Source organism: Monodelphis domestica, chromosome 7 (genome assembly GCF_027887165.1).
Source record: "Monodelphis domestica isolate mMonDom1 chromosome 7, mMonDom1.pri, whole genome shotgun sequence".
NCBI classification, from domain to species: Eukaryota; Metazoa; Chordata; class Mammalia; order Didelphimorphia; family Didelphidae; genus Monodelphis; species Monodelphis domestica.
In genome coordinates this window covers 19,394,708-19,409,547 of record NC_077233.1, presented here as the reverse complement: position 1 = coordinate 19,409,547, position 14,840 = coordinate 19,394,708, and the positions used below count along the sequence as shown (strand labels likewise).

At 36.8% G+C, this 14,840-nt stretch overlaps 1 protein-coding gene across 11 annotated transcripts in view; it reads left to right on the top strand.

The window, feature by feature from the left end:
- CFAP20DC (CFAP20 domain containing) overlaps nt 1–14,840 on the top strand; it is a 291,242-nt gene that overhangs the window by 49,645 nt on the left and 226,757 nt on the right. For 9 of the 11 annotated variants that reach the window (XM_007499981.3, XM_056804296.1, XM_007499982.3 and 6 more), the window contains exons 3-4: nt 2,625–2,718; nt 11,554–11,626. In XM_007499981.3, the coding sequence (XP_007500043.2) occupies nt 2,625–2,718; nt 11,554–11,626 (167 nt within the window). Of the gene's footprint in view, nt 1–2,624; nt 2,719–11,553; nt 11,627–14,840 lie in introns of those variants that run through there. The other 2 variants (XM_056804298.1, XM_007499986.3) reach the window with 2 other exon arrangements.

Sequence of the window (14,840 nt, the reverse complement as noted above, 5' to 3'; positions counted from 1 at the left end):
ATGGTACTGATTCCAAAGCTAGGCAGGTCAAAAACGGAGAAAGAAACCAACAAACCAATCTCCTTAATGAACATAGATGCAAAAATCTTAAATAGAATACTAGCAAAAAGACTCCAGCAAGTGGTTACGAGGGTTATTCATTATGACAAGGTAGGACTTATACCAGGAATGTAAGGATGGTTCAATATCAGGAAAACCATCCACATAATTGACCACATCAACAAGCAAACCAACAAAAATCACATGATTATCTCAATAGATGCAGAAAAAGCCTTTGAGAAAATATAACACCCATTTCTATTGTAAATAATAGAAAGTATAGAAATAGAAGGGCTTTTCCTAAAAATAATGAACAGTATGTATCTAAAACCATCTACAAACATCATCTGCAATGGGGATAAACTAGATGCATTCCCAATAAGTTCAGGAGTGAAACAAGGATGCCCATTATCTCCTCTATTATTTAACATTGTACTAGAAACACTAAGAGTAGCAATTAGAGAAGAAAAAAAAATTGAAGGTATTAAAATTGGCAATGAGGAGACCAAGCTATCATTCTTTGCAGATGATATGATGGTCTATATAAAGAATCCTGGAGAATCAACTAAAAAGCTAGTGGAAATAATCAACAACTTTAGCAAAGTTGCAGGATACAAAATAAACCCACATAAGTCATCAGCATTTCTATATATTTCCAACACATCTCAGCAGCAAGAATTAGAAAGAGAAATTCCATTTAAAATCACCCTAGACAAAATAAAATACTTGGGAATCTATCTGCCAAAAGAAACACAGGAACTATATGAACACAACTACAAAACACTCTCCACACAATTAAAACTAGATCTAAATAATTGGAAAAACATTAACTGCTCATGGGTAGGACGAGCTAACATAACAAAAATGACAATCCTACCCAAACTTATTTACTTATTTAGTGCCATACCCATTGAACTACCAAGAAACTTTTTTTACTGAATTAGAAAAAAAAATATAGGAAAGTTCATTTTGAAGAACAAAAGATCAAGGCTATCCAGGGAAATAATGACAAAAATGTGAAGGAAGGTGGCCTAGCAGTCCCAGATCTCAAACTTTACTATAAAGCAGTGGTCATCAAAACAATATGGTACTGACTAAGAGACAGAAAGGAGGATCAGTGGAACACACTTGGAGTAAGTGACCTCAGCAAGAGATTCTATGATAAACCCAAAGAGCCCAGCTTCTGGGACAAGAACTCATTATTTGACAAAAACTGCTAGGAAAATTGGAAGACAGTTTGGGAGAGATTAGGTTTGGATCAACACCTCACACCCTACACCAAGATAAACTCAGAATTAGTGAATGTCTTGAGTATAAAATGCATGTCAGATCATTGGGAAAGGAAAGATTTTAAAACCAAGCAAGAGTTAGAAAAAAATCACAAAATGTCAAATAAGTAAGCTTGATTACATCAAATTAAAAAGGTTTTGTACAAACAAAACCAAGGTAACCACATTTAGAAGGGAAGCAACAATTTGGGAAATAATCTTCATAACAAAAACCTCTGACAAAGGTCTAATTACTCAAATTTATAAAGAACTAAATCAATTGTACAAAAAATCAAGCCATTCTCCAATTGATAAATGGGCAAGGGACACGAATAGGCAATTTTCAGTTAAAGAAATCAAAACTATTAATAAGCACATGAAAAAGTGTTCTAAATCTCTTATAATCAGAGAGATGCAAATCAAAACAACTCTGAGGTACCACCTCACACCTAGCAGATTGGCTAACATGACAGCAAGGGAAAGTAATGAATGCTGGAGGGGATGTGGCCAAGCAGGGACATTAATTCATTGCTGGGGGGGTTGTGAACTGATCCAATCATTCTGGAGGGCAATTTGGAACTATGCCCAAAGGGCGACAAAAGACTGTCTGCCCTTTGATCCAGCCATAGCACTGCTGGGCTTGTACCCCAAAAAGATATTAAGGAAAAAGACCTATACAAGAATATTCATAGCTGCGCTCTTTGTGATGGCAAAAAATTGGAAAATGAGGGGATGCCCTTCGATTGGGGAATGGCTGAACAAATTGTGGTATCTGATGGTGATGGAATACTATTGTGCCCAAAGGAATAATGAACTGGAGGGATTCCATGTGAACTGGAACAACCTCTAGAAATTGATGCAGAGTGAGAGGAGCAGAACCAGGAGAACATTGTACACAGAGACTATACACTGTGGTACAATCGAATGTAATGGACTTCTCCATTAGTGGCAATGCAGTGATCCTGAACAACTTGGAGGGATCTATGAGAAAGAACACTATATACATCCAGAGGAAGAACTATGGGAGTAGAAACACAGAAGAAAAAGAACTGCTTGAATACATGGGTCGAGGGGATATGGCTGGGGATGTAGACTCTAAATGAACATCCTAGTGCAAACATCAACAACATGGAAATAGGTTCTGTTCAAGGATACATGTAATACCCAGTGGAATTGTGCATCAGCTATGTGAAGGGTGAGTGCAGGGGAGGGAGGGAAAGAATATGATTCTTATAACCAAGGAATAATGTTCTAAATTGACTAAATAAAAAGAAAAACTATATACTTCATTGTTCTTTTTTCTTTTACATTCTCTAGGAGTTTGATAAAGAAGTTAAAAGTTTTGTCTTTGTCCTTGAAGGCAGTAGCCAAACGAACAAAATTCAGTTACCAAAGGAGAATAAGCAAATTCGTAAGTATCACACCAGTATCTCACCAATATATTGCATTCCACTTTTTATTTATTGTTTCACTCTTTCCACTGAGAAACAGACATTAACATGGAATTGAATTCATCAAAGAGAATCATTTTTCTGGAAGTTTGTCCTGACTAGTGGAGCACTTTCTAATTAGGCTAAACTTTGAAATATTTATCAAACAAGAGACAAAAATCAAATGGAAACTTTCTTTTGTGAAAAAAAAAATTGACATTTCCAGGTTGGTAGAACCTTGCCAGACCTTATGCTGTATTGGTAGAACCTTTGATATCCAGGTTCACTTCCACAACAATAATAATAACAATAATAACTGCAGCAGCTAACATTTACATAACATTTGCTGTGTGTTAGGCACTGTGCTAAGTACTTTACAGTATTATCTCCTTCAATTCTCACAACTGCCATGGGAGGTATGTGCTATTATTACCCCCATTTTATAGATGAGAAAACAAAATCAAATGGAATTAAGTGATTTATTCAGGTTCACACAGCATGTAAATATCTGAGGTAGGGTTTGAATGTGGGTCTTTCTAACTCCAGCCCTGGTGTTTTATCTACTGTGCCTACCTAGCTTCCATAGCTCCATGAGTCATTTGATAGAGGTTTCAAACCCTAGAACTGGAGTTACAGCCTGGGAAATTGCTGGAGCCTCAGACACAGCAGGGGAAGGGCTCCAGGAGATGTTCTGGAATCTTGGGAGAGCAAGAGTTTTCTGTCAGAGAAAGGCAGTTAGCTCTCTCAGTCCTGAGACAGCCTAAGGAAAGGGCTGGTCAAGACTTTGCTCCTGAGGAAATATGTACCTCTTCTCCTGGTGATTTGGACACCCTTCCCCCACCAATTCCCAACTGAAGTGGCCAGTTGGAGAAGACACCAAGCACCTGACTAGATCACCAGACAGCTCCTGGTGCCCTCAGTCTGAATGGTGCCCAGGGGGGCCAAGACCAGGGCCATCCAAGCCTGAATCTCTTAGGGGCCCAATGCTGCCAAGGCCTGGGTTCCCCAACTAGAGGAGAGAGGTAAGGGTAGTTAGAATAGGTTCATCTTTCCTTCTTTCCAAACAAAAAACATTCAAACCCTACCTCAGATATTTACGTGCTGTGTGAACCCAGGCATGTCATTCCAAAAGATTTCATGGGTGAAACTGGTAGGAAGACAACAAATTGACGAAAAAGTGAAACCTCTTTGTTAGCATTTTTGTAATGTTCTATTCTTATCATTAGTGATTGTAGAACCACATTTGAATCCTTAATACCTCAGTATTAGTTACAACATAAGATGTTGAAATACACTCAAGAAGATGAAATCAGCAACAATTTCAGGGTCTGAAGAACATAAAATTGTGAAGTATTGAGATCTCAAGAAAGAGGGGATAAGAGGAAAAAATGAAAAAAAAATTATTATTCAAAACTATTATTCAAAAAATGGCAATTGAGAGGACACCAGTTACCCATGTAACTCATTCCCCATCCTTATAAAAATCTTGATGAACACATTTTATACATGTATTGAGGATATGTTTGAATAAAATAGGTGAAGGAAATAGTCTCTGAGAAGAGCAAAACAGAGAATCCATTAGAGAGAATTAAAAGGGTTAGTTTTGTGTTGAGGTCCGAGTTCAAACTAGATAACATAAATTTGTAGTGATCCAACCGGCATCATTTTGTGACTTTCTCCAGCTTTGTTTAAAAGCACATGACTAGAAGAGACAGATGGTAGGAGTAGTTTAGGTTTATGAAGTGTTGGTGATGATTATATAGGGGAGGCAGGGATTCATGAAAAGAAGATAGTATAAAATGGATGGTAGAATCAGTTAGTTAAAAGTATGAACCAGATGGGGAAAAATCTTAATTAATTCAGAAAGAGTGAAGAGCTTCATGCTAAGAGATAAACGTAAGAAATGTCTTGGGATTTGTTGTGAAGGAATTAGATACCTCTGAGAATCCAGTAGTAGCCCATCACACTTTGGGATTACCTTGAGGATATAGGCCTTTGCACCTATTAAAGAAGGCAGCAAGGGGGAAGACTCAGCCCAAGGAAAGTATTAATGATCTTCCTACCACCCCTGTTGATCAGGTGGTGACCTGGAGTTCCCATTGGAGTAGCAGTGGCTGACAGTGGTGTTTGTATTGAGAGCTGATGGACACTCAAGATGGACTAGACACATCAAGAAAAGGCAGCTCCAGGACTTTACCAGAGCTTTGGTGCTCAGAACCTAATAAGTAGATAAGGGGGAACCCATAAAGGGAGAAAAGGATGTCCAATAACCATCGTGCATTCTAAGCTGAGCCCACTGTCTTCCTGGATCTGATATATAATCATAGGAAAGAAAGTATGTCTCAGGCTTTTTTTTTGGGGGGGGGGGGGATAAAGAGGGGATTGTTTTTGTAACCACTATTCTTAGTATACCATCTTGGCAAATATCCCTTTCTAAAACCTAATTAACACTAGATGAAGGTTTGTGAGCAGTGGTACTAGGTAAACCTTAATCTCTCAGGTTTACCCCTAGAATTTTTGATTGGAGAAACAGTTAATCACCCTGTAAGTCAGCCCACCAATGTGAGCAGAAGTTCATAACTGTGGGATTTAAACCCATGCATAGCTGTAGCTTTTAAGTAAAAATTTTAAAGAAGGTTCAGACTGACTCCTCCTTAAGTTTTAAAAATTTATTTTGTTTTGCTTTAATATTTTATATGCATTATATTTCTAAAAGAAAATTAAAAACCTTAGAAGATCTATAATGTTTTTATTTTCCATATAAAGGCCTCCTTCCTTATTCATTCACCAAACTTCATTTTTGGGTGTCCACAGTTTTGTGGGGCTTTTTAAATGTTTCTGGGGGAAAAGTGTCATATACTTTATAATGTACTTTTATACTCTTTAAAAAGTAGAAGCAAATTTTGTGAGATATTTTCAACAGAGGCCAGGTTGTTAAAGTATACTGAATTGTCCGTCTTAGTAAGGATAAAGAATCTAGTCATATATTAATTTTAAGTTCTTGATGGCAATTGACTTAAAAAATTTCTATATTCAGCCTTTTTTAATGACTTGCCTACAGTTTTGGCTGTAATGCAGACATGAAAGTTAGTTTAAATTTAATAAGATTTTAAAAATGACTTTAGTCATTATATAATATATCTCATGCACTATTATAGTTTGTGCCAGATTTTTTCATCCTTGCAAAGGCCTCTTCCTCTTCATATACCCTTGATCTTGTCTTTCTGTCCAGATTTTCTAACTCATTACCTTCTCAATTATGACCCCCTTATCTTCATTTTCTCCTGTTTTCTTCCCCACTTCTGTAAACTCGTTCAAGTCCTTGCATACAACCTGCCATCTCCTCAAACTACCATCATGTGGATCTACTGTGTTTCTCTAACTTCTAACTAACTTTGAAAGGTTGTCTTTTTTGCCTTCTGTAAGGGTAATTTTAGTGTTTTGACTTAAAATCTAAGTAAGTAGTCGCCATGGGAAATTCCCAAATATGAAAAATACCCAAGTCAGCTGGGGATTAATGGAGATTTTAATGAATAAAGAAAGAAGGAATTAAGGGAAGGAGGGAAAGAGAGAGAGAGAGAGAGAGAGAGAGAGAGAGAGAGAGAGAGAGAGAGAGAGAGAGAGAGAGAGAGAGAGAGAGAGAGAATTAATTTAAACTGCTCTGGCTCAGGCTGAGCCAAGCAGTAGAAAAAGGCCTGAGCCTAAGGGAGAGCAAGTCAGTCTTTATCACTCACCATAAGACCATCTCCTAGCAAGTTCCAGTCCTCCACTGAATCTCCTGAACTCTAATTAAGAATCTCCCTCCACTTCGAACTGAATTGCTCTCCAAACTGATTTACCTCAACTGACCTTTTACCCCTTCCTTTTAAAGAAATTTTCTCTTATGTCACGTCCCCTAAATTTTCACGTCTACCAATCACAGTAGACGCTTTTTTCCAGGACTGCCCATTCTTAGTTTTCACCTTCTTTGGCTTTCACCTTCTCTGGTTAGATTAAATTTTCTGAGTACTTCACACCTCTTTGTTAAGCTTGCCTTTTGTAAGTTACTTGACCTTTTTGTGATTAATTTAACCTTTACAGGTACTTAACACCTTTTTGTATTATATCTGAAAATTGACCTAGCTTAAGGTTCTAGCTTTACTATAAAGTATGAGTTGAGAACTTTCATTGTTCAATCAGGAGTTTACAATTTTATCTTCCCCTAAGGCATTGTCTTAGTAGGGGGAGTAATTTTAAAAGTTCCCAATACATTCCTGATCAAGTATCTCCATTGTTACAATAGGGGAATAGCTTAACCAAATCTTCTAATATATAGTCAGAGTAGTTTTCAAGATTCATACTTCACTTCTCTCACTTCTTTCTAAATCATCCATGATCTGGCTTTGGAACTCATCTCTTAGCTCAAATTCCCCTTGCCAAAGGCTCCAGTGATCTGACCTATTGTTGACCTTTTCTCAATCCTTATCCTTCCTTCCTCACCTCTGGAGCCTTTTATAGTTAAAGGAGGAACAGGAAGCCCTTTGTCTCCCTGCCTTTCTTCTTCAGACATTCTATGACTTGTAAGTGCCTTTTCTAAAACAGGACACTTTTGCTGTGGTCTCACCAGCAGAGCATCAGGAAGACTTCTTTATCATTCATCATAGAATGCAGCCCAGGATTGCATCTTCTTGTCTGGATTACCATTGTTATACTGTTGACTTACATTGAATCCCTGGCACCAGGTCCCTCACTGGTAAGACAGAAGGCATAGAAAGAGCAAATCTTGCCTCTGTCACTTAGGACATGTGTGACATTGGATAAGTCATTTCTACCTTCTGGGCCTTAGTTTCCTTACCTATAAAATGAGGATATTATACCAGTTAACTTCTGAGTTCCCTTGTAGTTCTAAATCTCTGCTCCTCTGATTTTTTGCAGACAAATTCCTATCTAACCATGTCTCTTCCATATTGTATTTCTGAAGTCAGTTTCTTAAAAATTAGTTTAGAATTTGTATTTATCCTATTAGAGTTCATCTTCTCATATTTGGCCCGATATTGTAGCCTGCCAAGAGATTGTTGGATTTCCTGATCATACCATATTCACTGTGCTAGCCCTTACTCCTAACTATGTATTGTCTGAGCATTTGCAAAGAGAACAAATAAAGTGTTTATTAAGTGCTTACATTTGTTTATTAAGCTCTGGGGATACAGCTAGAAAATTGAGATACTTTGCTCTCAAGGAGCTTACTTCTAAGTGGGGATATGGAAGGTTTCAGCTGCAATTCAAGTGGAGAGGCCACATGGTCCTTAGGGTTCAGTGACAACCCAGATGGAAAGGTCCTATTACTGACAAAATGTTAACAGCACAAGACCTCAGAAAGATCCCTGGAATATTCCACTAGAAACCTTCCTTCAAGGAGATTTGGAGCCATTAATAACCTCTGGGTCAAGCTATTTAGTCAGGTCTGAATCCATCTGATGATACTTCTCCATCTTTTCTATGAGAATAGTATGAAAAATGAGAACATGCTTTTGCTTTACTATTATGTATATATACTTTTGCTGTATACCTTTCCCATGATTTACCAGTTTCATAAACCTTAATAGAAAAAGAAGTTGGGTTGGTTTAGTATTACCAGTTCTTCATAAAGTCATTTTAGTTCTTTGTATTTTAGGTCTTCTTTTCCCATTTCTTTTAAATAAACATTTGAGAATGGGTGAGGGTGGAGGGATCAAAGTCAAACACACCAATTCAGACTTTTCAGTTTCCATTTTTTGTATCTCCCCTGCCCCCAAATTGAGTTGTTTATCCTTCTGAAGGCCTGTGATGCCTCTTCCATTCTTCATATTCTCTCATTTATTTCTAATAGTGACTCAATAATCACATTGACTGGTTCTTGTAGTCTAGGACAGTGATGTCAAATCCAATAGAAGGATCCTTGCAAATGCATATTGGCTTAGGGAACCATACATTAGATGTGTTATCTGAGTTATGTTCTATTTTTATGTTTTGTTACATATTTCCTAATGAATGATCTGATTTGGTCCACACTTGGGAGGGTTGAAGGCCAAGTGTTTAGACACCTCTGCTTCAGGACATTGTTCTTTCATTCATTATTGACTTGAGCTCATCAAAGACATCAATTCCTCATTCTCAGAAGGCTTTTCTTTCTAGTTTGAAGGTTGCTTTTGTTGGCGGATAAACAGAAAAAAGAAAAATTTAAAGTTTAACTGCCTTTTGCCTTAAGCAGTGGGCCTCTTCCTGTTTGAATCTACTTCTAGTTCCCCAAAAAACACACAAAAAATTGAACTTACTCTTTTTGTTGTGCTTAACTTTTCTCATCAACCTCAACCCATTTATTATGCGCTTTAGCATTGCTGATACTGCTGCCCTTAAAAATGCATGCTTTTGTATTCATCTCATCATTTCTATCAGAATGTTGTAGATTGTGCCACTCCCCTCCTGAAACTGCTGTGGCTCCCTGCCACCTCCAGGATCAACTAAGAAGTGTTTCCTTTGGTGTTCAGAATCATGCATAACCTGGTCCCTTCCTATATTTTTAGACTTCCTGCACCTTATACCCTCCATGAACTCTGCCATCCAGTGACACTGACTTCTCTGCTATTCCTCAAATAAGACTCTCTATCTTGTGTCTGAACATTTTTTCTCTCAACCCTCCATGTTGGAACTTTCTCTCCTTGCTTCCCTGGTTTCCTTCAAATGTCAGCTAAAATCCTCTCTTTAATAAGAAACCTGTCCTAGTACTCCTTTGGTGCCTAGTCTTGGTGCCTTCCCTCTGAGATGATGTCCAACTGAACTTTTGTTTTTCTTGTTTGCATATGCCTGCTTACATGTTGCCTTCCTCTCACCTGTGAACCCCTTGAGAGTAGGGGCTATCATTTTGTTTTTCTTTTTATTCCTAGCACATAGCACAGTGCTAGGCACCTAGTAGGTACTTCATAAATGCTAGTCCACTGAATGAAGTAAGACTACAGAGGTTTTTTTTGTTGTTGTTGTAGGAACCATCTCAAAATGTACATAGATGGTGCTGTCCCATGAACATATATAAACCTTTATTTATTTTTGAATATAAATGTTGTTGCTCTCTTGTTTTTATGTTACCTACGATTTTTTCAGTTCCTCCCTTTTCTCTCTCCCATTTTTCATATAAGAAAGAATTGTACAAAGGGAAAAGACCAATTAAATAAAATTAACCAACCAATATTGGCCTTGTTCCACCCCTGCAAGAGAGCCAGAGGCAGGCATCTTTGGCTGGAAACTTGGTCTTATCTCTCAACCTTAAGTTCTGATTCTTCTTATTTACATGGTTGTGTTGTGTTTATTCTGGTTCTTTCACTTTGTGTCTGATTATAAATATTCCAGCCCTTCTCCATAGTCATGCTTATTGTTTCTCAGAGCTTGATGACATTTCCATTGCAATCATGTACCTTCATCTTGTTTAGCCCCCCCACCCCCCACCTCCCAAGTTAATGGGCATCTTCATTCTTCCCAGTTATTTGAAGAAGATGAATCTTTAGATCAGTGGATAGGGGCATTTTTCTCACTTTCTTCAAATAATTCCAGTCAGGATGCTCCACTATGTAGGATTGTGCCTGCCTTTTCATAACCCCTTCAGGACTGACTGCTCATTTTTTGTTAGCTTTGTCAATTTTCTGAGGGCCATGTAAAACTCTGGAGTTGTTTAGATTTGTAGTTCTCTTATTATTAGTTTTTTGGAGCATTCTTGTTAATGATTATTAATAGTATTGATGAGAGCTGTTTGTTGATATCCTTTAACTACTGACCTTTTGGAAAATTGATGATCATTTATTTATGTTTAAAAGGCCTGTGCCTATAGTGTGATTGCCACCAACAAAATTAATGTGAAGTACATAAAAGGCTCTTGAAGACTTTGTCTCTCTGAATGCACTTTGATCTTAATGACTAATAATGCACCATATTGAGGTTTTTACATTGGAAGAAAACTACAGGCAAGACTGCTCTGTCACCCACCTAAATCAAATCAGCCTTCTTGGCCCCATTACAGATGTTGGCCTAGGAAGAAGGCAGTGTCATGAGTGGACTGGTCTGAGAGCCCAAGAAAGAAATTGGTGCTTGTGTGCCTTGTAGTACCCCTGCTTGGCCAACAAGACGCTGTTGCATTTCCTGATGCCTTTGATCCTAGGGAAATGAGGAATGAGAAGTAATATTTAAATCTGAAACTCTAATGTCATAGAAAATTGCAATTCATTTACCATGAACACATTCATGGAAGTCAGTGTTATAAATGAAAATGTAACTCCCCATTTCAGTTACTTTGGAAACTTAACCATATGAGCCAGATACGGCTCATCAAGCTTTGACTTGCACAGTTGTCCTAATTGTAATTCTTTCTGTGATTGACTGTTTTTGAAGTTGTTTAACAAAAGTTAAAACTGTCAGAGAATGAAAATAACTTCCCCATGTTTTTATGGTAACTTTGATGGGATTCTGTAGTTCAGGTTTATGTGTCTTTGGGGAATGCGTGCTTTGATTCATTCTCTTATAACCTAACAAAAATGGTAAATAATTTTTTTTTAATTTTCATAAAAATTTCACCAAGACTACATATGAGACTTTAAGAAAGCAGAATTTTAGTTGAAGTTTGATTATATTTTTTAAAAATTCCTAGCGTTGAGTCGTTATTATCAGCAGTACTGTTACAGTTCTTAGTCTATACTGCCAAAATGCTAAAAGATTTAGATTGTTGTTGACAAGGGGTTGTGTTTGTGTATGTGCATGTTCAGCTGTCCTGGTCCTCCATGACCTTGTCGGTTTCTTTTCCCCTCTTATTCTAGTTGGCCTGATCCAGCGGTTTCTTGTACTTCAGATTTACGTGCCCCTGGGACAAGACTTCTCTACTGAATTGCTGTAAGATAGACCTCATTCCCCTGAATGTTTCATGTGTAGTAGACAATTGATCAACTGAAGCTGGACCAACAGCCATTAATTGCAAGTGGCAGTTTTTGCATTAAGAACAGTGACTTATTAAGTTGACATGAAGTAATTAAGTTAATTTAATCATATTTCTCAGCTGCCCACTATATTCTGGTATTTCCCCAGGGACAAAAAGGATACTATCTCTTTAAAAAGAAAGAAAGAATTACGATTGTAATAGTAAACAACATAGAGTTTTAAGAAACATTCAGAAAAATTTAGATGCCCATTAAACTGTAGATAATAAAAAATGATTTGTATTAAATAGTTATTTGCTGTTATTTGAGTATATGGATATATATACATATATTTAAAACATTGAAAATCTACATTTTAATATAATTTTTATGTTTAGAAATATTGTCACTGATCAAAGAGAATGAAATTAGAATAATACTAGTCTAACAAAATAGACTTTGTGTTTTTCTCTTTTAAAGTTTATTATATTTACATTCTTTGGAATTGTTATTACTAGAATTGGAGCAAAAAATAAAGAGATTAAGATATCTTTCTAATAAAGGAGTATTTGTCCAATCAAAAGGGCAGAAAATAAAAATTTTCCTGGAGTTTCACTTGAGATCTATCAAGAATAACTATCTATATAGTCTTGGCTTTGACTGTGCTTAGGCACAGACTGATCCCACAGTGTTCAAGCTTAGGCAGAATGGCAACTTGACTGGGATCCTCTTATAGTAAATTAAAATAACGAATATAAATGATAAATCACTACAGTTAATGGATAACATGAGAAAGTTTTTCTTAATGTTTTTAGTTTCCATGATTTATAAATAGATTGCTCTTTTCTTTGCTTGAATGATAGTTTTTCTTACTCAGTTGGTTTTTTTTTTTTAACTGAAGGTTATATTCTTGAAAACTATTAGAAGTGATATTTCCCATTCAGTAGAGAAATAGAGAAATGGGGGAAATTTATATTTATAATTAAGCACTGGTATGACTAGTGAAAGATTTTAAATAACATATTATACTATATAATTGATTTCAATTTTGGTCATTATTGCCCACCTTTATTAAGTTGAATGTTAAAGAATATATTATATAATCTAATCTCTAATTTTAATCAGCTTTAAAAGTTTCTGGTCTTTAAAACCAGAGCCAAAAGCAGTAAAATCTTAGGTATACATAATGCTAGCACTGTTTAATTTAGGATTAGCCTATTTAGTTTCATCCTTATTGAAGATTTTATAAAATAGATGATTATATGGACAATAATTTTTGACTAAGACTCTTTTAGAGCCTCTTTGGGTCATTACTCAACATTTATGATTATGTACTATTTGACATACTGCTATTTGCATGTCCATCGAGGTTTGCAAAAAATCATGCTTTCTCAGCCTTCTTACTGTATAAGCAGTTTTCACAAGTGTTATCATATTACAGATGAGTAGATGGAGGTTTAGAAGATTAAAGTGACCTGCCTATAATCATATAATTAATGGGTGTTGTGGGTAATATTTGAACCCAGGTCATACTCCAAGTTTAGCACTCTTTCCATGACACTATGCTTCTGTGTATTGAGTCCAAGACCTAACAGGGAATTAATGTTTTTAAATAAATCTCAGAAATCAACTTACTGTCTTAATTGTTGGCCTTTTTCTTCTTTAGAATACAAAAAAAGAAAATCTGACCTAATTGAAGTTTCTGAATAGGCAGGACTTTTTAATCAAAATTGTACTTAATAATTTTTGAAAAAACTATGCTAGCTATTCTATCATTAAGAACTTTTCTGATAGATAAGTCTTAAGGCAATGAACCATCACAGTGGCTTAGGTTCTTGTATTGGCTCAGTGCCTCGTAAAGGCTCCTTAGCCTCTTGGCTTATAAGACTGAAGAAGAGAGTCTTGTCAGACAATTTTGCCCTATATTCTCCCAAACCTTCTAACAGGTATAGGGCTTTAACCTGTTTTGGGATGGCAGGACCCCCAAGGGTGGAACAGAGACGCCCAAAGGGAAGTGTCAAGAGTGTTTGTTTTCCAGCTCCCTAATGGTCATCATGGTACTTTAGTTTCAATGCAAGGGAAAGTGAATAGCTGCCAAGTTTTCTTTATTGATTGACCAATTCTCTGATAGGACCCAGTGTGGAGCTCCTTTCATGTCAGAATCTTCTCTGCCCTTTTTGCTTTAATGGATTGTCTGGGCCCTGGGAAATTCAATGACTTGCCCAGATCCACATAGCCAAAATGTTTCAAAGTGAGATTTGAACCCCAAACTTCCTGACTCTGAGGCCAACTCTTTATCTTCCAGCCCATACTGCTTCTCACCTGGCAAGCAGAAGGTAATAGTTTGATTTTTTAATCATTAAAAGTGTTAATGAGAAAAATGCAAGGTCATAAAACGGAAGCATTTTAGAGTTAGAGGGACCTTGGAGACAATCTAGTCAAATAAATCCATTACCGGTCAGACAGACCTCCACTTGTTCTTTTCAGCAGTCCTGATAGGATGTAATCAGTTATCCTATTTGGTTCTCCTTGTGCCAGGAAAAAAAAAACTGAGACAAAATGGTTGCGTATTGAGACAGTTTGTAGCAAATGTTCCTGCTCTTGTCAGTGCTTGGCCCATGAAAGTCTTCCTGCCTGAAATCTAATTCTAGCATTATTTTGCTTTTGTGTTTTTAGAATAAGACAAGTTGTATTTCTACTAGTAGGTCCAGAATATTTTGTAGTATGGATGGATGTTCAGAATCTCAAATAATAATAATATATTTTGTTTTGTGGGGAAAAAAGGTATATGAAAGTAATGGGACACTTTAGAGCCACTCTTGCTTAGCTTTGTTACTGAACAAAATCCATGGGCTTTCAGTACAGACCACCTGCTCTCGCAGGTGTATTTGAAGGGCAGAAGACTGTGCTTGGTTTTTAATAACACTGACACAGAAAGGTCAGCAATGCCAGCTGAATTCCCTGTGGTGTCTGGTGTCTTGAGAGCTATGGGCACTACCTGCTCTCTCACTTTGGGGATGAGCTGCCACATCAAAGTTTAATCTGAGAACTTGGCAGACCGGACTGCAAAAGAAGCATGTCAGACAAGTTGTACAGACTACTTGGAGTGAATCACTGGCATTTCCCTGAAGTACTTTGAGGAATAGATCACAGCAAAAAGACACGCTTAGAAGGGGTTCTTTTCACTTTGG